The sequence below is a fragment of the Paroedura picta genome, chromosome 1 (genome assembly GCF_049243985.1).
Source record: "Paroedura picta isolate Pp20150507F chromosome 1, Ppicta_v3.0, whole genome shotgun sequence".
Classification (NCBI taxonomy): domain Eukaryota; kingdom Metazoa; phylum Chordata; class Lepidosauria; order Squamata; family Gekkonidae; genus Paroedura; species Paroedura picta.
In genome coordinates this window covers 176,394,516-176,421,168 of record NC_135369.1, presented here as the reverse complement: position 1 = coordinate 176,421,168, position 26,653 = coordinate 176,394,516, and the positions used below count along the sequence as shown (strand labels likewise).

General features: G+C 45.0%; 1 protein-coding gene across 3 annotated transcripts in view; it reads left to right on the top strand.

Annotated features, from left to right (window-relative positions):
• The window catches only part of GABRP (gamma-aminobutyric acid type A receptor subunit pi), a 48,682-nt gene that overhangs the window by 970 nt on the left and 21,059 nt on the right, over positions 1 to 26,653 (top strand). For 2 of the 3 annotated variants that reach the window (XM_077312957.1, XM_077312948.1), the window contains exons 2-5: positions 2,111 to 2,564; positions 10,817 to 10,921; positions 19,483 to 19,601; positions 20,703 to 20,770. In XM_077312957.1, the coding sequence (XP_077169072.1) occupies positions 10,866 to 10,921; positions 19,483 to 19,601; positions 20,703 to 20,770 (243 nt within the window). In that variant the 5' untranslated portion in view covers positions 2,111 to 2,564; positions 10,817 to 10,865. The remainder of the gene's footprint in view (positions 1 to 2,110; positions 2,565 to 10,816; positions 10,922 to 19,482; positions 19,602 to 20,702; positions 20,771 to 26,653) is intronic. The other variant, XM_077312968.1, reaches the window with a different exon arrangement.

The window sequence follows — 26,653 nt, the reverse complement described above, 5'->3', positions numbered from 1 at the left end:
GAGGTGGGGCTGAGAGAGAACAGGTCTATCAGGGCTGTGATAGCCAAGTTCCCCTAGCTGGCTGCATGTGGAGGAGCGGGGAATCAAACCCAGCTCGCCAGATTAAAAGCTGCCGCCCTTAACCATTTCACCAAAGTGGCACCACTACACCAAGATTATGCCACGCAGGAGAAGGCCTAGAATGTAGTAGAAGAAGAGTTGGGATTTATACTCCACTTTTCTCTATTTCAAGGAATCTCAAAGTGGCTTTCAATTGCCTTCCCTTCCTTGTGAGGCAGGTGGAACTGAGAGAGTTCTGAGAGGCTGGCCCCAGGTCACCCAGCAGGCTTAATGTGAAGGAGTGGGGAATCAAACCCGGTTCTCCAAATTTGAGTCTGCTGCTCTGAACTGCTACATCACACTGAAGTAACTCTGAGTAGGAAAGCACTCTTATTCCTAAAGTGTAAGCTCCAATGAGCTCAATAGGACTTACTTCTGAGCCCATGTGCTTTGGGTTGCATTTTGAGTTGCCAACTCTAGGATAGAAAATACCTGATGGCGGCAGCCACACATCTTATAATGTGCTGGCAGGGGGCTCATGGGTATTGTAGTCCGTGAACATCTGGAGAGCTGCATTTTGGCTTTAGTGGTGGAGCCGGGAGTGGGTGGATTTTTTTGGGGGGGGGGGTTCTTTAGCTCAGTTTTGGTTCTCTGTACCTTTGAGCTGAGGTCTTTAAAGAGCTGAAATGAACTGCCAGTGTCCTCGTCTGAACCCACTGATATAACAGGGACTGGCTAATAATGATAATAATAATAATAATAATAATAATAAAGGCAATAAAGGTAATACATTTATTTATTATTATTATTATTATTATTATTATTATTATTATTATTATTATTATTATTATTACATTTATTCCCCGCTAATCCCAGCTCGTGGCGGGTTACAGATGTCCCATAAAAACCCATTAAAGCGCCCATTAAAAGGACACAAAAACTCAAAAGATCAGTCACAATAAAAATGAAAAACATGGCAGAATATTCCTCCACCCAACCCTGCCTCTAGAGGTGGGAGGAAGGAAGGTTAAGATGACTCAGTTGTTGCTTAACACGGAGGGGGGGGGGCTCCATTCTCCAAAGCAGACCACCCTCCAAAGCAGCCGTTTTCTTCAGGGGAACTGATCTCTTCCATCTGGAGATGAGCTATAATTCCAGGGATCCCCGTGTTTTCCAAAGCAAAGCAATGAGAATTGTGTACGGATCTGGCCCTGGTTCAGATACCAAACAATGACAAGAGATGATGTTCTCGCCAAGAGTTCCTTTAATCATAGGATCGTAGAATCATAGAGTTGGAAGGGGCCATACAGGCCATCTAGTCCAACCCCCTGCTCAACGCAGGATCAGCCCTAAGCATCCTAAAGCATCCAAGAAAAGTGTGTATCCAACCTTTGCTTGAAGACTGCCACTGAGGGGGAGCTCACCACCTCCTTAGGCAGCCTATTCCACTGCTGAACTACTCTGACTGTGAAAAACTTTTTCCTGATATCTAGCCTATATCGTTGTAGTTTAAACCCATTACTGCGTGTCCTCTCCTCTGCAGCCAACAGAAAAAGCATCCTGCCCTCCTTTCAAATACTTAAAGAGGGCTATCATGTCCCCTCAACCTCCTTTTCTCCAGGCTGAACATTCCCAAGTCCCTCAACCTATCTTCATAGGACTTGGTCCCTTGGCCCCAGATCATCCTCGTTGCTCTCCTCTGTACCCTTTCAATTTTATCGACGTCCTTCTTGAAGTGAGGCCTCCAGAACTGCACACAGTACTCCAGGTGTGGTCTGACCAGTGCCGTATACAATGGGACTATGACATCTTGGGATTTTGATGTGATGCCCCTGTTGATACAGCCCAAAATGGCATTTGCGTTTTTTACCGCTGCATCACACTGCCTGCTCATGTTTAGTTTACAATCCACAAGTACCCCAAGGTCTCGTTCACACACAGTGTTACCTAGAAGCGTATCCCCCATCCAGTAGGTGTGCTTTTCATTTTTCTGACCCAGATGCAGGACTTTACACTTATCTTCATTAAATTGCATCTTGTTCTCATTTGCCCATTTTTCCATTGTGTTCAGATCTCGTTGAACTCTGTCTCTATCTTCCGGAGTATTTGCCAGTCCTCCCAGTGCCAAAGCCCAGAAGAGAAAGGGGCCAGTTCTGAAGCCTTTGAAGAGAACAGATCTGCAGGCAGGTGGCAGGAACAGTCTGTGATGATGTAACTGAGGGGAAAAAGGTCTGGCTCAAAATGTCTGAACATAAATGATGTTTTGGGTTGGGACGATGCCGAGAGGGGAGGGGACTCGTGAATCATGTTGCAGGTAAAAGTCCTGGGCAGAAGCTGCTTAAACCCACACTGAGCGTTTGCTTGGAGGAAAGGGGGAAATCTCTACTCACAGAGAACACGTGTGGAGGAGAAGTCCTGATCAGACGACTGAGAATTCCCTGCGTCCGAACAAAGACCGAAGGTGACTGAGCTCAGTCTGCAGGGCCTGAAGTAGGCTATCGGTTGCAGCAGAACAAAGGCAGGCGGTGAGTTAATTGGGCTTTTGTTGGCGGAGTCCACTTGTAGGTCCTGACTGAGCAGCTGGATGGTTCCCTCAGCCTTCCATCTGAGTTCTTGCCTGCAATGCTGGCCAATGGGCTGACCGGTCCGGTAGAGAGATGGCCGATCTGTGGGAAAGATGAGCTGAATGTACTCGTACTTCCCCCAGCCCCTTTCCCTGAAGCGTTTGGCTTCGAGCAAGACATGCCATGGCAGCAGCTCAGAGGGAAGCTGACGCCGGTAGTGATTTTTCATTGCCTGACGGAGGGAAATGCACAAGAGAGGAGGAACCGGCGTCATGGGAGGGTGGTTGTGGTGGAGAGAAAAGAAAAGGAGAAAGGGAAGGAAGAATTCAGTCGTGCTATTGCTGTCTGACCTGGATGGGCCAGGCTAGCTTGATCTCATCAGATCTCAGAAGCTAAGCAGGGCTGGCCCTGGCTTATATTTGGATCTCTGACGTGCATAGTCTAGGCAAACCCGACCTCATCAGATCTCGGTAGCTAAGCAGGGCTGGAAGTTCTCCATGGACTGCTAGGGTCAGGACACAGAGGCGGGCAATGGCAAACCACTCCAAAATGTATCTTGTCTGGCCGAAAGACAATCATAGGATCTCTTGGTTATGCTACACATGCTTTACAATAAATAATAATAGTATACTTGGATGGGAGACCACCAAGGAAGTCCAGAGTCTCAACACAGAGACGAGCAATGGCAAACCACCTCTGAACGTCTCTTGACTTGTGTGTTTTGCCATAAGCCAGCTGTGATTCGACGGCACTTTCCACGTTGCCATCTGTCTGAGGTCTCCTAGTCTCCAAAAACATTCCGGGGTTGAGCTTTGGTCTCTTAGGGCTGCTGTTCAGGGTATCTGCTGGGGTATCTACCAAGGGAGGCCTGTGGAACATCAAAACATTTGGCCTCCACCAGGTGATTCAGGACAAAGCCGTCACCTTGTTGTTTATACGGAGTGTTGGCTAGATGAGTCTAGGCCAGTCTGTCTGGGCTTTCCTGTCCCTTGCTGCAAGTCTGCATGGCTTGCTAAGAACACAAGGGGGATGAAGCAGGAAAGAGAATTGGCTCAGGCACAGCTGGCCGATGACTCAAGCCAAAGCCAGCTGGACTAGATCACTTTTCAAGACTGGCACGTGGTCCTGCAATGCTGCTTCGTGGGATGAATAGCCTGGCTGTCTCCTGCCAAGCCTAAGGATGACACTGACCTCTGTCCTCCTTGCATGACCTCTCCTGGCCTCCTCATGCCTCTGTCAAAAAGAGTGGGCGACTGAAACTTGGCAAATCCTGTAGGGCAACTTCTATGAGGTGGAGTCGCAATCATCTCCTGCGTCCTCCCCAGCCAGTGGAACCACCACCTCTGGGTGGTACATCCAACGCCCATCCCTAATGGGTATAGCAAAAGGTCAACGGTACTGAGCTTTGCCAGAGGTCTTTCCCAGAAGAGCTAAGGGCCCTGTCGAAACTAACTCAGTTCTGCAGGACCTGTAAGACGGAGCTCTTCTGCCAGGCATTTGGTTGAGGCTAGGCTGACAGAAGAACTTGCCCCTCCTCTGGTGCCTCCTAATAGTAATATCGTCCCTGGAGACTGGCAAATTGGGGGAAGTAGGGCGGAGTTTTTTGGCTAGCTTAATGGGGTTGGTGAATTGCATGGTTTCATGTACCGTATTTTATCTGAACTGGCCTAGAAGAAGAAGAAGAAGAAGAACTTCTTCTTCTTCTTCTTCTTCTTCTTCTTCTTCTTCTTCTTCTTCTTCTTCTTCTTCTTCTTCTTCTTGGGAAGGTTTCTTTTTGTACTGTACTGCCATATTGATGATGTTTAGATTTTAACTGTGGGTTTGGAAAGAGCCTCTTTTTGTAAGAGCCTCTTGTGGCGCAGAGTGGTAAGGCAGCAGTCATGTAGTCTGAAAGCTCTGCCCATGAGGCTGGGAGTTCAATCCCAGCAGCCGGCTCAAGGTTGACTCAGCCTTCCATCCTTCTTACCAAGTCGGTAAAATTACCCAGCTTGCTGGGGGTAAATGGTAACGACAGGGGAAGGCACTGGCAAACCACCCCGTATTGAGTCTGCCATGAAAACACTAGAGGGCGTCACCCCAAGGGTCAGACATGACTTGGTGCTTGCACAGGGGATACCTTTACCTTTACCTTGGAATATGTTTAAACTATTGAAATGTGTCAGAATGTCATTTTATCATTTTATTGCGAGCCGCCTCGAGTCAGCTATTGTTGGGAGAGGCAGGAGATAAATTCAAAAATAAATAAATAAAAATATTGAGGGGTTTGGAGACAATGTCATATGAAGAAAGGTTGAGGGAGCTTGGTGTGTTTAGCCTCGAGAGAAGACAACTAAGAGGTGATATGATAACCATCTTCAAGTACTTGAATGGTTGTAATAAGGAAGATGGAGCAGAGTTGTTGATGTGGAAACACATCTCCTGGTGTGCTCCCTGAAAGGGAAATGACTATGGATGTGATGTCTGCTTGTCCTGCCCCAGGGAACATTGCAGTAAATGCAAAGGAAGCAGCGGGGCAGGTGGCTGAGGCAGCTGCGGATGCTGTAAAATATGGCCAACATGGCCGCAAACCCAACTGAGATCCCAGTGGCACTTGAAAGACTAACAGTCAACGTTGCCTTTGGAGTTGGTTTCATTGGCTAGCAACATCAGTGCGCTCACACCCTACTTCTCCCCACCTGTGAGGCTAGCTGAAGCACCAGAGAGAAGGAAGGCATGCTTCCTGCTTCCATGCTTTCCGCCAGCTTCCCTCCACCGCTCCTGGTACCCCCCCCCACGAGCGGCATTTGCATGGTCACGATCAGCGCCTCCCCACCCCTGTGAGGCCAGCTGAAGCACCAGAGAGGAGAAAAGTGCCATGTCCATGTCCATGCCTCCTGCCACCTTCCCTTCGCTGTCCCTGGTGCCTGCCCCCGGCCCCTTGTTCCCAGGAGGGTCCAGCATGCTCTCTGTGAACCCAGGAGACCCAAAGCACATATGGTTTTGCCGGGACAGTAAAGGAGGCCACCTGGGCCTAGGGAGAGAGGACCATGGGAAAGGAGCGAGCAAGGTGAGTGGAGCAGCCAGAGCTGCTGCGGGGATCAAAGAGGATGAGGGTCCCCTGGAGTGGTGTGGATGGATGGGTTGGTTAAGGCAGCCATTGTCAGGAAAGGGCAGGACTGATGGGCTAAAGGGCAGAGCTTTAGGAGAGCAGGGAGGCACTTGTACTTTGGAAATGTTATCCCCCCTCTGTCCTTTTCTAGGCTTGTAGACAAATGGGGTTGGCAAGATATAGCTAGGTCACTTCCAGGTCCATCTAATCGGTTTCCTGTTTCTGACATTGGTCAGCTTCTGGGAACTGCAGAGGTGTGCGAGTAAAGGCAGCCGCATTCACAGCTTACAACTTTCGCTGGAGCAAGTATGTATTTCCACATAACCTATGATAATCAGATTCTCACTATTGTTTTTTCCTGTTGCCCCAGAGGGTCATAGCAGATCCAATGGGATGAGATTAATTCAAAAGAAATTCCATCTAAACATCCAGAAGGAGTTCCTGACAGTCAGAGCAGTTTCTCAGTGGAACAGGCTTCCTTGGGAGGTGGTGGGTTCTCCATCTTTGGAAGTTTGCAAGGCAGAGGCTGACAGAAATGCTGTTCCGTGAACATTTCTTTTTCAATATCCCGTTTTCAAAGTTGTTTTCCTCCTCAGTGGTTATTATCATATTAGTAGTCCTTCAGGCTCAGTGTTTCATGGAGGTTTCTTTACTGCTCCTTGGCTATGCAAACCTCCTGCCAAGCAAACAACAGTAAGTCTGCCTTCCACACAGTATTAATATGTAGTGTCTGCAGAGAGGTATTGTGGTTCTAAAGTTACTAAAGGTCTTTGGAGTTAGAATCATAGAACCATAGAGTTGGAAGGGACCTCATGGGTCATCTAGTCCATCCCTCTGCACTATGAAGGACACTCACAACCCTATCGCTCATCCTCTGTTACCTGCCAACCCCTTAAGGCTTCACAGAATCAGCCTCTCTGTCAGATGGCTCTCCAGCCTCTGTATAAAAATTTCCAAAGATGGAGAACCCACCACCTCCTGAGGAAGCCTGTTCCACTGAGAAACCGCTCTAACTGTCAGGAACTCCTTCCTGATGTTTAGACAGAATTTCTTTTGAATTAATTTCATCCCCTTGGTTCTGGTCCATCCCTCCGGGGCAAGAGAGAACAATTCTTCTCAATCCTCTACATGGCAGCCTTTTAAATACTTGATGGTTATCAGATCCCCCTTCAGTCGTTTCCTCTCCAGGCTAAACAGACCAAGCTCTCCCAACCTTTCTTCTCCAAACCTCTTACCATCTTTGTTGCCCTCCTCTGGACACGTTACAGTTCGTCTACATCCCTCTTCAACTGGGGTGCCTTGGAGTTGGGGAGCAAAAGCCTATTCAACTTTAAAAAGGCAACCACAGCAGCATTAAGGTTTCCCAATCGGAAATAAATGTCTGCACACACTATACACACTGTTGTAAAGTATCACTTGATGCGTGACCTAACTTAGAAAGGCATAAAAGGAGTACTGTTCAACCGAAGAGGGTGGTGTCCAACATCTTGAACAACTCACTATTGAGACAGATTGGGAAAACTGTGAGATAATTGGATGTCGTAACTCTTCAGGCAAAAGAAGATTTGGGAGGGAAAGGGTTAAGAAAAGTCACTCACCCAGGTACAATTGGTAGTTGACCCTACCCTTTCATTGGTTAGATCAGCCTTTCTCAATGTTTTTACTGTTGAGAAATCCTTGAAACATTCTTCAGTCTTCAAGAAACCCCAGAAGTGGCGTGATCATGCAGAATATGGTTGGGAAGCAGAGCTGTGCACATGCCCACCCGGGCCCCTCCCCTTCCCACCCCCTCGAGGCCCATCATTGCCCATTTTGGGAGAGGGGTGGGCGGACAGACATGACCATATATGGTCCTATCACCTGATAAAGGTTTAACACATTTTAAAATATATATAAATAATTAACTCCTGTCCATTTGTAAAACCCTTTTAGGGCTGTCAAGAATCCCCAAGTTTTCATGAAACTCTGGTGGAGATAGCCTTGGTTAGAGGTTGAACCTTTTTGTTCATTACTTGCCTTATCTTATGTAGGACCTCTCTTCTTCTCTAGCTTACCGGGGCTTGGAACTGTAGCAAGTTAAATTTTTTGAAGGTAATCTGTTTGCAGTGAGTTAAATGTGCTTACACGAATAAGTCATGGCAGGTATGTTTCTATTTTTGGAAGTACAATTGCTGTCTCTTGTTACTGTTGGGGGTCAATTTTTGGAATATTTTCCCTTAACGGAGAAATGTGGAGGATCAGGCATACTATGTAAAGCTGCTGTGCTTCCAAGGCACTTTTTTTGTTTTTAAATGTTTAATCCAATACATCGTTCCACTTTGGAGCACAAAAGGTGATGAGTTGGATAGCACAGAACAGTCCTACATCGGGAGAAGGCTAACTGATTGTATTCTTCATGCTCAGATGAACTCAATCCTATGTTACTTCAAAGACTGAAACCAAGAGGCACGTCTCCTTCCAGAAAAGTCAACGAAACTACTTTAAACTATAGCAAATTCCCCCTGGTATTCCAAACAACAATACCTCCTGGGCATGACTCAATGGCCTACACAAGTCCACCCCTTGCTTTGAAGCTTTTTTGTACAACATGGAGGGCAACAATACAGTTTAATTGATGCCTTGACAAGAGCTATCACGGCTGGCTTTGTAGTTCACACATTTTTACTGAATTTTAGGGATTGGGTAGGTGGTAAACACTGGCAACCATAGGCTGCTGCAGTCTCATGTGAATAGACTGGTTGAAGCATAAACTTCAATGAATCTGTTAATCTTTAAACTGCTATGAACGTCTTGTGTTAGCAGTCAACAAAGGTGTATTGGCATGTATGAGAAAGTTAATGTTGGATGATGCAGGCACCTGCAAAGCTTTGGTCACCTGATCCACTGAATGTTAACTGCACATATGAAGAATCGCATTTTACATTCTGAGACGTTTTCGTTGACTTATGCTCAATCTACAGTGTGCATGATTGAACAGAATATAAAAAATGTCCTGGAGGGGGCATCAGAAAAGATGTGTATTTAGCATAGTTAGTGCAGGAACTTCCTGATACTTTTCAAATTACCTCTCTGGTGTTCGGATTGACTCAAAGGGAAATGTCCTCCTCCTCTGAGCTTCAACAAGATCAAAGCAATTGTCATAATAGATGTAGGATCTGTCTCACTTCACATGATCTTTATCCAATGTTGCTTGTCTGTACAAAGGAGAAATGATGGTTGGCTAGTGAGGATGACCAGTTAGAGCAGTTATTTAGGTCTCTCCCTTTGTTCTACAAAAAGTTGTTTCTTTTCTTTTTCTTTTCAATAAAACTATTTTATTCCTTTAAGCAGCCTGGTGCTCTGTTCCTTTGCATATTCAACCTGCCAACAGTTTTGAAGGAAATGATTGGTTTATAATGCAACTGAGCATTGTGAATTTGACACATTTGTATTCCCAACCAGATAATGACATCTTTGGTGACATTAGTAATTTAAGATGCATTGTGCAGATGTTGCATGTATCTGCACAATGCATCTTAAATTACAATGCATCTTAAATGTACGTACCCTGAGTTTACAGGGTTTCATGCAGCATATACTGAAGCTGAAAATCCACATGTAGAATCATAGAATAGAATCGTTGAGTTGGAAGGGGCCATACAGGCCATCTAGACCAACCCCCTGCTCAATGCAAGATCAGCCTAAAGCATCCAGGATAAGTATCTGTTCAGCCACTGCTTAAAGATTGCCAATGGTGGGGAGCTCATCATCTCCTTAGGCAGCCTATTCCGCTGCTGAACTATGACTATGAAATTTCCCCTCCTGATATCTGGCCAATATCATTCTACACATAGTTTAAACCCATTACTCTTGCAGTATGATGACTTCACATACCAGGAAGATGTAACTCTATTAGCTAGGTTTCTGCTCAGCATGAACCAAAATGTTCAAAGGACGTACGTGAACCATGCCTCTAGGATGTTTATCATTAAAAAAGCTTATGACTCAAAACAAGGGTTAGGCTAAGGTTAGCATTTTGTTCAGCAGCAGTGACCAGTCCGGAAAGATATAACTCCGGCACAAACACACACAATCCCAGATGGGTAACTCTGTTAGTCCGTAGACAAAGCAGAAGTCCGGAGATGCCTTGGTGGTGGTGGAACGTGCTATTAAGTCTGATTTATGGTGACCTAGCAAGGTTTCAAGGCAAGAGACAGAACAGAGATGACTTCCTTGGTGACTAACCCAGGTCAACTCTGTTTAGTTCCCAAGATCTAAATGAGACTAGGCTAACCTGGACCATCCAGATCAGTGCTGGGCCACCTTGCAGATGAGCAAAGTTTATTCCCACGCAAGTTCTCAAGAGTCAGAGCTCTCTCCATCAGGCACATGTGATGGACCATCCATAAGGCAGATATGTTATGCAACGGTGGCAGCTAAACTTATAGACGCATCAAAATGGAAGCACCAAGGGCTACCTACTCATGGCTGGAGAAGACTAGAGAGTTTGCTGTAATGACAAAGTTGACTTAGTCAACAGAAGGCCATCCGAAGAATTTAATGAGTTCTGGGACTTTTGTCCCTAGAGTTTGTGGATAAATAAAATCATTATACAATGTCCTGTACTCGCTGGAGAGGAATATCTTGCCCAGTGGTTTTATAGAATCTGGAATGAATGGCAGGCGGGGGACAGATGTAACAAAGGGAAGGTGGTCTCAACTCATTTTAATCTGTCTGCATTGGGTTCTCTTTGTATTGTCTTCCTACTCGAGAATGTGGATGAGGCAATGGTACGGGGGGGGGGAGGGGGGGTTAAGCATGTTAGGCATTGGGATGCTTTTGGGAACAAGCAAGACCGATACAAAAGAGACGGCCTCTGCTTCTCATGAAGCGGAACCAGGGTGTCTGCGGTGGGGAGAGGAAGGGAAGGCAATTGTAAGCTACTTTTGGACTCCTTTGGGTAGTGAAAAGCGGGGTATAAAAGTCGCCTTCATCCCTTGATAAGGAGAGCTCTGGCTCACATAAGGTTAGGCTGGAGACCCTGGTCTCCTGTTTTGTTTCTACCACACACAACCGAGCTCGTTGTCATAAACGGTTGCACTTCCTCCAAATGCTCAGACTGAAATATTTCTGTTTTATTTCACAGATCACTGATAAGGGAACCGTCACAGCCAGCGGCGAAACACGCTTCACAAATGTGCTGCTGTCATCCCCCCTCCGTCAGCGTGTGGCTTTTTCTTCTGTTTCAAGGGTAGGTTGAAATATAGGAGGCTCCCTGTGGTGGAGCTAAACCATTTATGGAAGACAAATGAGCCTTGTTGGTTATCTCAACCAAGGGCTGAGTGTAAAAGCACTCAAGGGCAGTTTTCTGGGGCTGTGACCGGACTGTGGGAAGATTCTGGGCAAGGTTTTTGAAGAGCTTTGAGAGATATAAAGATGGGATTGCAGATGAGTTCAAGAATAAGACAATGTGGGGGAAGCTGGGGGTTTTCTCATGGGTATAGTTGTTTTTTCCCATTAGGTAGCTTGGTGTAGTGGTTAAGAGTGGCGGTTTCTAATGTGGTGAGCTGAGCTTGATTCCCCGCTCCTCCACATGTAGCCAGCTGGGTGACCTTGGGCTAATCACAACCCTGAAAATGCTGTTCTGACCGAGCAGTCCTGTCAGGGCTCTCTCAGCCCCATCTACCTCACAGGGTGTCTGTTGTGGGAAAAAGAAAGGAGAACGATTGAGACTTCTTTAGGGAGTGAAAAACAGCATATAAGAACCAACTCTTCTTCTTCTTCTTCATTATTTTCATTCTTCTAAGCTTGGACAAATATCTAATTTCCATTTTGCTGCATAGATCAATCCAACTGCTGTCATCATATATTTAATTTTTTTGTAATTTATCGGGCCAGTTATCCAATAGCATGTTCTTATCTCCCATAGGGAATTTTAATTTTAATATGTTCTGCATTTTCTCATGTATTTCCTTCCAGTATTTTTTTCTTTTTTACATGTTCACCACTTTTGGTAAAAGGTTCCATCTATGACTTGACATTTCCAGCATTTTCCCTTGTAGTTTGGTCTACTTTCTCAATATCCTTTAGAGTTGTAAACCATATAAAAAAACATTTGGTACCAGTTTTCTCTTAATACCTGGCTGGCTGTAAACTAAATTTCTTCCCCCCTTAATCAGTCCCATTGGTGCATAGGTATCTGTTCTTTAAAATTCTGCATCCATTTAATGATACATTTTTCACTTGATCATATGTTTCTAACTAAAATAACCTGTATATAATTAGCCGTTTGAACTCAGTCACCTCTCTTAGAGTTGATATATATTAATTCCTTCATCTCTAATATCTTCCCAGGACTTGATTTCCCCCTGAGCATTTACCATACTGTAATATATAAAAACCCCACTTTTATTTCTTGTGTTCTTATCACAATAAGCTTCTGCTGGGGACATGACTGGAGAATTTGGGGGCCTCAATAAAATTCTGAAAAATCCATCTCTAATTATATGACTCCATTTATTTTTATTTTATTTATTTGTATTATCTTGTGTTATGATCATTTTAATTGATTTCTTAATTCATAAATAATTATGAAAGCCTTCTGTTTAATCCAATCCACAATCCAAACCAAGCCTGCCGCTTGGTAATATAATTTTATATTTGGAACTGCTAACCCTACTAAATTTTTTCTCATCTTGTAATATTTTAAAGCTTACTGTTGGTTTCTTGCTATTCCAACTAAAATTTTTATCTATCTTGGACGCTCTATCAATATTCTTTCTTTTATATGCATAAGTAGCATTTGGAATTTAAAAAAATGGTTTTGGCAGTACATTCATACTGATTGCAGAAATTCTCCTCAGCCATGAGATTTTAAAACTTTTTTCCATATGGAGAAATCTGCTTGTATCAATTGCCAGGTCTTCTGGTCATTGTTTTTTAAAAGATTACAGCTTTGCCCAGTCATGGTGCATCTCAGTGTTAACAATCAACAGGTGAGAACTCAGAAATTAGAAACTAAAGTGCGAAGAGTTCAGAGTTTGCCTCATACCTGAAGTTCTTTAGTTGTTTCATTATTATTATTATTATTATTATTATTATTATTATCATCATCATTCGATTTATTTCCCGCCTCTCCCTGCAGGCTCGACGCAGGTGACAATAATATCAACCCCATTAAACCCCATTAAAACCCATTAAAACCCCCATTAAAACTATAAGATACTAACATGACGGCAGAAAATCCCCATCGCTCCCCATACTAATATCGGAGATAATGGAGGAGTGCGATGTACACTTCCTAACTCCCGGGGGGGGGGTGATGTCCCTAGTTCGCTGGCCCCAGCCTCAACCATAAACCTGGTGGAAGAGCTCCGTTTTGCAGGCCCTGCGGAAAGCTGACAAATCCCGCAGGGCCCACAGCTCACCCGGGAGCTCATTCTACCAGGTAGGAGCCAGGACCGAAAAGGCCCTGGCTCTGGTCGAGGCTAGGCGCGCTTCCTTAGGGCCGGGAATGATTAATAGGTTCTTACCCCCAGAGCGTAAAGCCCTGCAGGGAGCATAGACTTACAGCTGAGTTATTTGAATTTATGAGATTTGGGATTGAATTACACACCCAAGATATTATAGAGACTAAGTTATGTTCAACAATCAAAAAACATTATTAGAGGATTGAGTTTTTACAATATTGAGATTTAGAATTCACTGATGAAGAAATCGAAAACGGACATATATCTGGGAATCCGTTTTGAAATTTTGAATATTGTGAATTTGGTTTGAACATTAAATCACTTCGCCATCACCCGCTTGAGACTTTTTTCTTCTACAGTAATGCTTCAGGAGACAGGAATCTCAGAGTTCAAAACAATTAAAAACAGCAATAATTCACTCTGAAGCACTTCTTGCAGGCAAAAAGGAAGTTTGAAGTAGTCTGTGAACTGGATTCAAACCGTTTATTCACCACCAGAGGAATAAAGAAAACTTATTGAAAGCAAGGGGAAAGGAGGTTACCATCAAGCGCCTGCTCAGTTGGTCTGATGCATTCAGAAGAAATGCCTATAGCTTCTTTGAGAGCTTTATGGCACAAAAATGTGGAAGATCCTGTTAAATCTGTGGCTTCAGAGATCAGGGCTGATTCTGCACTTACTTTTTTTTTCTGTTGCGGATACTGCTGAATTCAGATCTCGGGTTTTCCTCTACCCCTCCTCCCCAATTGAAACAGAAAGTGTTCTGCACTCAGTTGGGAAAGCTCAGAGCGGGAAGAGGGCCCAAGCTCAGCAGGAGTCTCTTTCTTTTTTTGAATGAAGGGGGGGGGGAAGTATTGGAGACAGCAGAGGAGGGTGGAATAAACCCAAGAAGCAAACCTCTGTTGAGAGAAGTTACGGCTTCTGGAGCGCAGTCACTTTAAGACAAGCCTTGCAACTGAGAACCAGGAAGACTTTGAACTCATGCCCTGGCCAATCAGGGAAGTCTGCTTTGTTACAGTGTTGGAGGCACAAGGCATTAGGCAGAGTTAATTCGCAAAAAAAAAAGAGAGCTGCTCATTTATTGATGCCGATTTTTCAAATATCGAGGCTTATATCCACTTCTGGATATCATGGGGGAAAGGTAGGGTCACCACGAATCAATCATGGATGTTGCAGAGGGAATATTTAAAGCACCCCAAATCAAAATGCAAATCGAATTCAGACGGGAGGGATTAGTTCGAACTGGGACTGGGGGAAAAGCTCTGTGCAGACTACACCCAGGACACTGGGAGTTCATTTCAGCTCTTTACAGTGACCCCTACATGATCATTCAAGTAACAGGAGAACAAAACTAAACTAGAGAAACGAGAGAAACCCACCGCAAACCCACACAGAAACAAAGATATTCTCACCAGTGCACACTGCTGGTCAGTTTCAGTTTGAACTGACTGGATCTGGCAGATGAGATCTGACCATGCACTGGCCAATCACTTTCCCAAAATTACGATCCTGTTTTGGACCACAAACTCAGTCTTCGGCAGTGCTACAGACAACAGGTACTATTTTATAAATTGCCTCAAAATAATACAGATTGCCACCTAATTTGACCCAAGATTTCAGCAGAGTGTTCTACTGTGGTGAAAGGGCAACTTTTGATGTATTTATCTCAGCCGCAGTGGGCAAGAATTTGACAAAATTATGTTGATCTTTCTAGCTTTCTTGTAAGTGCACATACAGTTACAGCCACAGTAACCTTCAAGTGTTGTCTTCCATGCTTCCAGGAAACCCATGAGCTGATCTTCCGAGCATTTGAAAGAGAATTCTTGCACAGATATTACACACAGGCTGACTGTGTCTCTGCTGGGTTTCCTGAATAAGTGGGAGTTAATTAATTTTAATGTATTTTTTAAATTGGTTAAACATCAGGTGATATGACCATTTATGGTCATGTAGACCCTCCCTTCCAAAATGGCCAGCGATGGACTTGCAGGGGCTGGGAAGGGGAGGGCCCCCAGGTTGCCATGTACACAGCTATGCTCCGCAACCATATTCTATACGATCATGCCACTTCTGGGGTTTCTTGAACCCTGAAGAATTTTCAGGGCTTTCTCAATGGTGATAAAGTCGAGAAAGGCTGCCCCAAAAGGTTGGCTTCAGTGTTCGAGGGTGGACAAATGCTATGCAAAATAGAGGTTGCTATGAAGAGGCGGAATTGGACAAGATCGCCCCCTGCTGGGGGAGGCAGCTTGGAGGAGTAAGCAGCAGAATCACCTGGGAGCTCAGCTCTGGAAGGAAAGATATGGCCAGTTCTTACCAAGGCGTACTGCTTTTTTGGGATCTGTGGTAGCATATTTAGGATGGGTTTAAGGATGGGTTTACACTGGAAAGTAAGGTCACATTCCAACACACAGTATTAGCTGTCCCTTACACTAAGCATCCTTGCACAATTGTCCGAGTCCCAAGCATGGTAGGAATGCTGCTCTGACCTCACTGGTCCTCCAGCGCAGAGTTTGTCATCGAGGAATAACCTCGAGCAGCAACAAAAACAGATGTGGATCTTCCCCCTGCCAGAGTGTTGAAGTTTTAATAAAAAATTATCCCTCCTCCATGGGATTTGTGCCATGAGCTCTGACACTAGAAGCCAGGCAGAGAGGCCAAAGATTTATGGAGGGGACAGAGACAGGGAGGAGTTCTTTGGCAGATGTTTACCACATTGTTTCATACTTACTGTCCTAGAATGTTGGCACCAGCCTCAGTGATTATGCCGTTCTCTGCTGCACAGTAAATCTCCACAAAAGGGGATCGTTGGGAATTCAGATAGGGCGAGAAACCCAGTCTGTTGCCCTTTGTGTCGTGATGTCCTGGTTAAGAGCAGTGCACTCTCATCTGGAGAACTGGGTTCTCGTCTGTTCCATGGTTGGGGTGGTGGTGTTTGAGGTAGAGGCACCAAATTTGCAGCATTGCTGTGGGAGCCTCTCCTCAAAAGAACCCTCAAGTCCCCAAAAGATTGGACCAAGGGGTCAAGTTCTACAGGCACCCAAAGAGGGTTCTCCCATCTGACCTCCATTGTTGGCTCCTCCTCCATATGCAGCCAGCTGACTGACCTTGGGCCCCTGGGGCTCATTCTAATTGTTGTCCATGGACCCCTGGAGAGCCACAGTTTGGTCACCCCTAATCTATCCTATGAGTAGTTATCTCCTTCCTGTTCTTTCTCTGACCATCAAATTCTGCCTGTGCAATTGGGCAGAATTCTAACTTAAGAGAAGGGAGGCCCCCCCATAGATATGGGCCTACCTCTATCATAAGAACATAAACAGAGCCCTGCTGGATCTAACCGGTTGTCCATTCGCAAAGCAGCCAAACATTAGCATTGGGAATTCCACAAAGAGGCATAGAGGCCAAGGCCTTCCCCAGATGTTGCCTCCTAGCACTGGGTTTCAGAGGTTTATTGTCTACATATATGGAGGTTCTCATTGCTCTCCATGGCTCATACCCATTGATGGATCTCTCCTCCATGAATTTCTACCCCCCCCTTCAAAGTAATCTATGCTTGTCACCCACAATTTCATTATGCATCGAATAAAGAATCATTTCCTTTCGTCTGTCCTATATCTATTGCCCATCAATTTAACTATGTCCCTGAATTCTAGCGTTATGGGAGAAAAAGAAAAAAAAACTTCTTCGATCCATTTCTCCCACCCCAGGCATAATTTGATAAATGTATGTCATGTTCCTCTTCACTGGAATATTCTTGTTATTTTGATGGACTGTGTTTCTGTGGCCTCAGAGACGTTCAAATATTTCATGCAGTGAAAGAGCTAGTGTGGTGTAGTGGTTAAGAGCGGCGTCTTCTAATCTGGCAAGTCAGGTTTGATTCCCCGCTCCTCCGCATGCAGCAATCTGGGTGACCTTGGGCTTGTCACAGCACTGATAAAGCTGTTCTGACTGAGCAGTAATATCAGGGCTCTCTCAGCCTCACCTCCCTCACAGGGTGTCTATTGTGGGGAGAGGAAAGGGAAGGCGATTGTAAGCTGCTTTGAGACTCCTTCAGGTAGTGAAAAGTGGGGTATAGAAACCAATTCTTCCTCCTCCTCCTCCTCTTCCTCCTCCTCTTCTTTTCCTGTTGTTATTGTTGTTGTTATTATTGTTATTTTATTTCCCGCTGCTCCCGGCAAGCCATCTTGTGGCAGGTTACAGGATGAAACCCCACAATAAAATCTGTATCCCCATTAAAACTAGATATAACCAGTCAGCAAAATATTTCCCACCCACCCCTAGCCACTAACAGCTATCTCTCAGTGCACCATAGGGCTACGGTGCTGGCGATCCACCAGTGGCCATGGTCTGGCCAGGTGGTGCTTTATCTAGGGGGCCCACGAGATCTTCCATGCCTCAACCATAAACCTGGCGGAAGAGCTCCATTTTGCAAGCCCTGCGGAATGCTGGAACTTCCCGCAGGGCCCTTAGCATTCTCTAGAGGTGCTAGAAAGTTCCAGATAGTCACCGCTGACTTATGATGACCCTATAGGGCAGGGATTCCAAACCAGGGCTCCCTAGAACCCTGTGACAGTTCCCTAGGGGGTCCCCAGCCTTTCCCCTATATTCTGCCATAATGGCCACAAGCTATTCCCAGCATTGCTGTGAAAGCAGGGAACTGGCCGCTTCCATTGACCTGTAGGTGACGTTCTCACAGGGTTATGATGCTTGGGACAGGGGGTGGAGCCTGGACTCCTGCCTAAAACCGCTTCCTTTCTCTCCCTCCCCCAGTCTTGCTCAGACATGGCAGGGAGGCGGGGTTAGATGACATCACTTCTGGCCTGGTTCCAGATCTCCTTGAAGTCTGAAAAATATTTCAGGGACTCCTTTACAGTCAAAAGGTTGAAAACGGCTGCGGTAGAGTGTCCATGGCTTTGCATACTGACTCTGAACTTCCTTGGGGGTCTCCCATCCAAGTACTAACCAGGGCTGACCCTGCATAGCTTCCAAGCTCTGAGGGGACCAGGGCCAATTCTGCACACATTGGATAATGCACTTTCAAAGTGCTTTTCGAAGTAGATTATCTGTTCTGCATGGGGAAATCCAGCTGCAAAAGCTCTTTGAAAGTGCATTATCCAATGTGTGCAGAATAGGCCCTGGCTAGACTGAGCTATCCAGGTTAGGGGGGACACTTCTCTATTCCCACCACAGCTAAATTTCACTCCCAAGTGTGCCTCTGTGACTGGCCAGAGCCATTTTGTTCTATTTTCTCCTTCCTCTGTTCCTCACAAGGTCTAGATGTATCCGTGAACGGAGGCACAGAGGAAGCACAGGGCACAAGCACTCTCAAGCTGTCAGAAAGCTCCTTCTGCTGGTAGAAAATTGAAATGCTGGAACATGTAGGAAATCGGCTCTGTCTTCCAACCCAATGTGTGTTTCTGGGAAAGAATTTAGCACTAATAGGTACTTCTGGAGTTCAGATTCTAGGTGTTTCTGCCCATGTGGATCTCTAATATCAGATCACTGATCCTCTAACTCAGGGTTGTCTCCTCTGTCTAGAAATTGTTCTCCTTTCAAGTCCTGGTACCTAAGATCTTTGCGTTAACTGTGGGTGTCAGAGCCTGCATTCTATACTGTAGTACTGACTTATGGCCTGTGCTCAGCATGATCCCGCTATCACAACTAAATGTATTGTTTTGTCTGTAAAGGGAAAGTATACATGTCACGTTAATTGTATTAAAAGATAGAAGCAAAGGCAAAACGTTTTTGAGATTTTTCAGATTTGCTCCTGGAATCTGAAACTCTGCATCATACGTTTCGATATGCAGTCAGTTTTTCTGTAAATCTTCCCTCTCTCCCATATTCTGTTCTGTTCTACTCTGTGAATATCACAATTTGTGTGGTTCTTAATCATAGATGAGAAGAAGAGCTGGGTTTTTTTAATACCCTGCTTTTCACTGCCCACAGCAGCTTACAAACACCTTTCCCTTCCTCCCCCCCACAACAGACACCATGTGAGGTAGGTGGGGCTGAGAGAACACTAAGAGAACTGCTCTGTGAGAACAGCTCTAAGAGAACTGGTGAGACTCAAATCTAGTTCACCAGATTAGAGTCTGCTGCTCTTAACAACACCACGCTGGCTCACATACATATGTGTCCTTCTTAGATCTACCAATTGCTAATTGGACACAACGCACCTTTCTCTACAACTACAAGCAGCATAAAAACGGTTGTTTGCTCAGGTTACAAAATGGTGCCTCAATGTTGCATGAAGATTCTGTTTAGTTAGCGTATAAGAGAAAGGATGCAGCTGTACAACAGATGGGCTGGGTATCTGCTGCCACATATAATAATTCTCTTTCCCCCCCAGAAAGTGCATCCTGGGTCACAGCGCTGACAGCACTGCGGAGTATCGGATTGCATCGTCCCTCCCTGGCTTTGGGAATCTCACCCAGGGATACAACAAATATCTCAGGCCGAACTTTGGTGGTAGGTCATCTTTTGCAGCCATGTAGGACTCATGAAACAGGCCGTCATCCTTTGGAAGGAGGAAGCCGTTTCTTGGCCTTCATGATTTATAGTTTGTGTATCTGCCCGTTTGAGATCAGCTTCAGTTTAGGAGTCGGCCCTGGTTCAAAACTTGTTCTTTCTTTTCTTTTAAATGACAAAGGTCTTTCACATCTCCACTGTCTGGTCCTTTTACCTGGAAATGCCAAGGACTGAACCTGGGACTTTATCACTGAGCCACAGCCCCTCCTGGGTCATGCTGTTGCACAAAATCCCTTTCCGCTAGGTTGCTAACTCTAGGTTAGGATGGAAAGTACACAGTTTACAGAAGGGAGGAAATCCCCTCTCCAAAGCAGCCATGTTCTCTGTAGTCTGGAGATCTGTTGTAATTCTCAAAGATCTCCAAGGGCCCTGATTCCCAAAGATCTGCAGGTAGACAGCCTCACTTTGGGCATAGAACTGGAAGGGATGTCATGGAGTCAGGGTGACCCTGTGAGGATCACCCAAAACTTAAGAATGTAGTCCCTGAAAATGACATTCTGTTTGATTTTGTTCCAGATGTGGTTGGGAGATCTTCATATGGATCTCCCAATTTATGGAACTTTGTGTTTAGTTTGCCCCCAACCTCCCTAAAGTCAGTGACTGATTTTGGAAGCACATAGGGATAATCTGATAGCGTCTGCCTGGGCATAGTAAAAAGGTAAAGGTAAAGGTATCCCCTGTGCAAGCACCGGGTCATGTCTGACCCTTGGGGTGACACCCTCTAGCGTTTTCATGGCAGACTCAATACGGGGTGGTTTGCCAGTGCCTTCCCCAGTCATTACCGTTTACCCCCCAGCAAGCTGGGTACTCGTTTTACCAACCTCAGAAGGATGAAAGGCCGAGTCAACCTTGAGCCGGCTGCTGGGATTGAACTCCCAGCCTCATGGGCAGAGCTTCAGACCGCATGTCGCTGCCTTACCACTCTGCGTCACAAGAGGCTCTTTGGGCATGGTAGATAAATACAGAATAGCTCTGTCTCTATATCCATGTAACACACAGCTTTTGCTTCCTGTAAATCAGACTTCATTTTAACTTCTGCAGGAAAGCCTGTGATGATAGCCATGAGCGTGAACATTGCAAGTATTTCCAGCATTTCGGAAACTGATATGGTAAGCACAAAGAGCACCCCATGTCACAGCCTGGCACTGTGCCTTTTCTTTTGATAATACTGCCTTGCTCAGGTTCTTGTTTTCCTCAGAGTGACTTTTCCTGATAAATAATTTTTAGGTGGTCTACTGGGTGAATTTAAACGGTTTTAGAATACAAGTTTCTGATTCACGTTCAGGATTCCCACGTCCATTTTCCCAACGGGACTTCCTGAGCAGGATCAGAATTAAAACAGCCCTGAAAGCAAAGCAAGGCTATATCTGTGGTCATCTTGCCACAGATTCTGTTCAAACTGACTGCCCACCTGCAGTCCTCTGCAGTTTGGATATGACAGTTACCTCTGCACCCTTCCCCACACTGAGGTAAATTTTCCCTCCAAAAATAAGTGGTGTTTCAGAGACCTCTGGGCCCATTCTGCACACATAGGATAATGCACTTTCAATGTGCTTTGGCAGCTGGATTTTCCTGTGCAGAACAGGAAAATCTACTTCTAAAGTGCATTAAAAGTGCATTATCTGTTGTGTGCAGAATAGGCCCAAGTTAGCCTCATAGCATGATTTCCTTTGTTAACAAGTGAAGCTCCCTATCCCACGTCACTGTTAGAGCTTCTCAGCTTGATTTACACCTGGAACTTTCTGGAAAGGTGTAGAGCCACCTATTCTTAACAGATCCTTTCTCACAATGGCACTGAGGCATTTTTAATAACAAAAAATTTATTTTGGGAGAGAGAAAGGGACATTAGAAGGAGGGATCAAATTTCTTTATACAAATCAATTAATTACTGGCTTTTCAGTTGTCCGCAGGCTGTTCTGTCAGATGTTACGGTTTCTTTACACTGAGAGGTTTTTGTACTGTGTTGGGGATCTTATAGTTTTAATGGGAATTTTAACGGGGTTAACGATGTCTGTTACCCACCACGAGCCTTTTAGGGAGTGGCAGGAAATAAATCCAATAATAATAACAACAACAACAACAATAATAGTAATCCCACAACATGTTCATTTTTCTTTGTATTCTGGAGTTCAGAAGAACTCCCTGGTTCTTAGAAAGTGGACCCTCTCAGCTGGTGACACAACTTTTTACCTTCCTGGATGAACCAGTCGTCCACTACCTTCTGAGGTGACTAAAGCTCTACCTCACACAAATGTATCTTAGGAAATACACCCTTGATGTCCCCTTACAACTAGGCAGCATCCTCCCTCTCTCCCTTAGATGGATTCTCCTACCAACTTGGCTTAATTTGGAAATAAACACCTGACTACTCAAATTCTCTCTGCCAAATTACTACATGAGTTGACCAGACACTCTACTCTCCCACTAGAGTTTCTCCTCAGGGAAGTTTGTCAGCTAAGAATCAAACCTCTCAGACTAAACTCTCCTCAGATTGGCCTCTCCAGCCCACAGCCAGTGTAACTCTGCTGTAGCTAGCCAGTTACAAGGCTCAGAGCAGCCTGTAGCCCTGGATCTTTCAGTCTAGTGAAGATTTTAAACCCCTCAGAGACTGTTGCTGTTGTTTCATAAGAGGGACCGCTTGTCTCCTTATGTTCCCAGCAGGTGTCTTCACTCTGCAGATACTAATCTGCTAGAGGTCCCTGACCCCAGGGAGGTGCGCCTGGCCTCAACCTCAGCCAGGGCCTTTTTGGTCCTGGCCCTGACCTGGTGGAATGAGCTCGCAGAAAAGCTGAGGGCCCTGTTGCAGGGCCTGCAAGACAGAGGTCTTCCACCAGGTCTTTGGGTGAGGCCAGGGTGCCAGCTTAAGATCAGCTGGGCCCCTCCATGGGATCAGGCCGCCACACTTACACCTGTGCATCCCCTCAAGGGGTGGCTTGGCGAGGGGGTGAGAGACTTGTTCTATAACAATCTTGCTGCTGCTTTTAGGGGGTACAGTTATTAGGGGTTTTATGGGGTTTTATGGTTTTATCTTGTAACCTGCCATGAGTCTTTTTGAGAAGTGCCAGGATAGAAATCCAATCATAATAAATAAATCACTTGAAGCCTTGTATTTCTAAGTGCGGTCCATCACACAGGGCTTCACCGGAAACTCTCCTTGTACGCTAAAGAGCTAGTCTTCAGCTGCCCCCCCCCCAAGCTACTGGTGAGCTCAAGGGACCCTCAAGAAAGGTGTATGATATGCACAGTGGGCTTCAAATGGATACATTACACTTGCCTTTGTGCAAGCTCTCGTTCCCTTTGTGTAGCATCCTGAACCAGCAGGAGTCGATTTTTGCCAAATCCCCCTTCACTGTATACTGCTCCCCCAAGGGACTCTTCAGAGCCCACGAATGAACACTTTTCTGTACTATTCATGGTCCACAGAATTCAAACAATAGATCAGAGAGATCCAAAGTGTTGGACTGCGCCTGTACAATGCCATACCCCTTTCCTGTTCATCCATGTCTACAGAAGACTGAAGCCCTGCCAACACATAGGAAATCTTCAGCAAGTTGACGCAACCTCTCATGAAGCTAACTTCCCAAGTATCCGAAAGCTATTAATCAACAAATCTTTCCTCGGACTAGAATGTTCTCATCCCTGTACCACTTACATTGTTTTCTTTTCCCCAAGTCTCACACAGAACATTATAGAGATGTACTCTCTCTGGCTCGATAAATAATTGAAGTACAAATGACCCAGGGGTGTTCACCTTCATTGCTGGGATGAATAATTCACTGCTTTGAAATACATAATGGTGCATCGTCTCAATCGTTTAGGTGAGGAAGTTTCCCCTCCCTAACAGCAGGAGAATAAAATCTGAAGGGGAATGATGATATACATGGAGTCTCTGGCTTTTGCTGCTGGTATTTAACACCCTTTGTCCAAAAGCTCCTTAACATTCTCCGCACTGTTTATCCAGAATTTGCAGTGGAGTGGACATTTGCCGTTGGACATTTCACCGCCGTAATCATTTGCCCCCTGAATTTTCATAGAATCATAGAGTTGGAAGGGGCCATACAGGCCATCTAGTCCAACCCCCTGCTCAACGCAGGATCAGCCCTAAGCATCCTAAAGCATCCAAGAAAAGTGTGCATCCAACCTTTGCTTGAAAACTGCCAGTGAGGGGGAGCTCACCACCTCCTTAGGCAGCCTATTCCACTGCTGAACTACTCTGAATGTGAAAATTTTTTTCCTGTCCATCGAATAGCACAATAGTATGTGGAACAGGCAAGGCCACTCCGGTTTATCCAACTGAGGACAAGGCTGTGAATATTATTTTATTTTATTCATTTGCACCTTACCTTTCTCCCTAACGGGAACCCAAAACAACTTACGTATTTCTCCTCTTGTCCACTTTTTCCTCACAACCCTGTGAGGTACCTTAGGCTGAAAGAGTGTGACAGGCCCAAAGTCACCCAGCAAGCCTCCATGGCATGTCAGGATTTGAAACTAGGGCTGAATCTGCACGGAGCTTTTATTCCAATCCCAGGTCAATTCATTCCCTGCCACCTACACTGAATGCAATTTCCATTTTGATTTTTGCCGATTTAAATTTTCCCTCTGCAACAACGTGTTTGATCCAGAGGGACCCTACCTTTCCCTTGCAATATCCTGGAGTGAATATTTGAAAAATCAGCATGAGTAAAGGTGCAGCTCTCTGCTTTTCCTGAACTAACTTGCTGCCTGGAACCTCCAATGCTGTAGAAGAGCCCTGATTGGCCATGGCATCGGTTCAAAGGCTTCCTCATTCCCAGGTTGCAAGGCTTCCCTTAAAGGGGAAGCCCCAACTTCTCTCATCAGAAGCTCCAGAAGCCCTAACTTTTCTCAGCAGAGATTTTCCTCTTGGATTTATTCCCCCTCCTCTGTTGTCTATATCCTCTTCTCCCCCCACCCCCCTTCAAGAAAAGAAAGAAAGAGGTTCCTGCTGCACTTAGCTCCCCCCCCCCACTTCTGAACTTTCTTTGGGGCTGCCCTGCATTTTCAGATTTGAGAGCTGAACTGGTTTTTCCTTTATCTTAGACTCTACCTCTCTAGAAGCTAAATGTTCTTGGTTATTAAGAGATTAAGATTTACAAGTAACTTTGTGTGTGGCTAAATTTCTGGTGGCTGTAGTAAAATCACATTGTGATTCAGGTAGTAATCCTTAGGCTTCCTTAACTAAGTCTGAGTCCAGGGGCACGATATCAGCCTTTGGGTGCATGCACACTTTTTCACATGAAAACTTACACCTTGAATGAAACATTTCTGGTCTTCAAGGAGCCCCCTGCTCTCCAACTTTGTTCTGCTGCTTCAGACCAACATAGCCACACACCGGAATCCATCCTAGGCTTGCTTGTCACCATGTGATGACTTGTTTTTATGACTTTTGTCATGAAAACAGTAGTTAAGGAGAAGAAGAGAGGCTGTTTTTTTTTAATTCATTTCCCACCCTACATTTCTATGATCAGAGCGCATACAAACAGAATTACCTTTCATTAATACTTGTGGTGATGGTATAGGAAAATGCGATCATCATGGCTGACTTATGGGAACCCTGCAGGATTTTCTTTCTTTTTTATCTCCTATTTTTAAATCATTTTAGCACAGAGGACAGAAAAAGGAAGAAAAAAAAAAGCAAACGAATAAAAAACCAAGAACGGACATCTGACATCACTTACATTACATTATAACATTAGGTTATAGTTATTGTTGATTTTTTGGCTTCTCCCTCCCACCATATTTAAATCATAAATTATTTTTGGTTATTTTTTGGCTTCTCCCTCCTACCATATTATAAATCATAAATCATAAACTATACATTCCATTCTGAATATGCCATACATATATTTCTTCATATTCAATTAATAAGCAAGTCTACATTTAGTTTCTTTAATCTTCAGAGTTACAGGTTATCCAATCATCTTTTTCTCTTTCCTGCAAGAAGTCTGCAAAAGGGTTCCATTGCATCATAAAGGAAGTAGTTGTTTTCTTTATGACCAGTGCCGTGACTTTGGCCATGTCAGCTCATTCTAGAAGTTTAACAACCCAGCCTTCTACTGTAGGCAAATTTGTAGTTTTCCAGTTCTGAGCATATAAGAGTCTCCCAGGTATTACCGTGCGCCTAAACAAGGTACCGTGTTTAATTTCCAGATCATTGTCAAGCAAGCCCAATAGAAATGCTTCTGGTGTCTCAGGAGGTTTTTCAAGATAAGGTTGTTTGCCATTGTTTGCCTCTATGTTGCAACTCTGGTATTACTTGATGGTCTCCCTTCCAAGTCCTAACCAGGGTCGAGTCTGCACTTTGCTTTTTATCCTCTCCCAGCTTGAATAAATCCCTTCCCTGATTGGCTAGGGTGTCAGTTCAAAGACTTCCTGGTTCACAGTTGCAAGGCTTCCCTCCCAAGACTTAGGGCCTTTTCGCACAGGGATCTTTGTTGCAAATTGTTTGCAGAATGAAAAATCGCCATTTAAAATAGTGGAATTCGTCGTTATGCATACCTGCCTTTGTAGTGGAATCAGTTGCGTTTTTTAGCGTTTCCCACAGGCTTCCGGTCTCGGCAGAAATCGCTAGAAAGGAAGCGCTATTGCCAAGCTCGTCCCGCCCCTGGCCGTCAAGCAGCCAATGGGCAGCCGTTAGCATGCTCCCAAACAGCCCCTTTCCCTTTAAGAAAGGTTTTTTAAAAAAAAAAAAACGACCCATAGCAATGAATCTAGGTAGATTCGTTGCTACGGAGAGACCCATCCAGCTGCCTAATGTGAGCTGTCGTTTGATTGTATGATCATTTGCACGCTGCCTCGAGTGATAAAAAAAAAAATCCCCCCCCCCCTCTCACGGGCACGATTTTCGGCTGAATTTATTTGTAAAAAATAAAGGGACTTTATTTCAGCAAACGGGCTTTTCAGTTGTTTGTGCTTAGTGACTAAAGGTGAAGGACTGAAGCCAGGGAAGCCTCTAAACAGAAAGAGGCTCG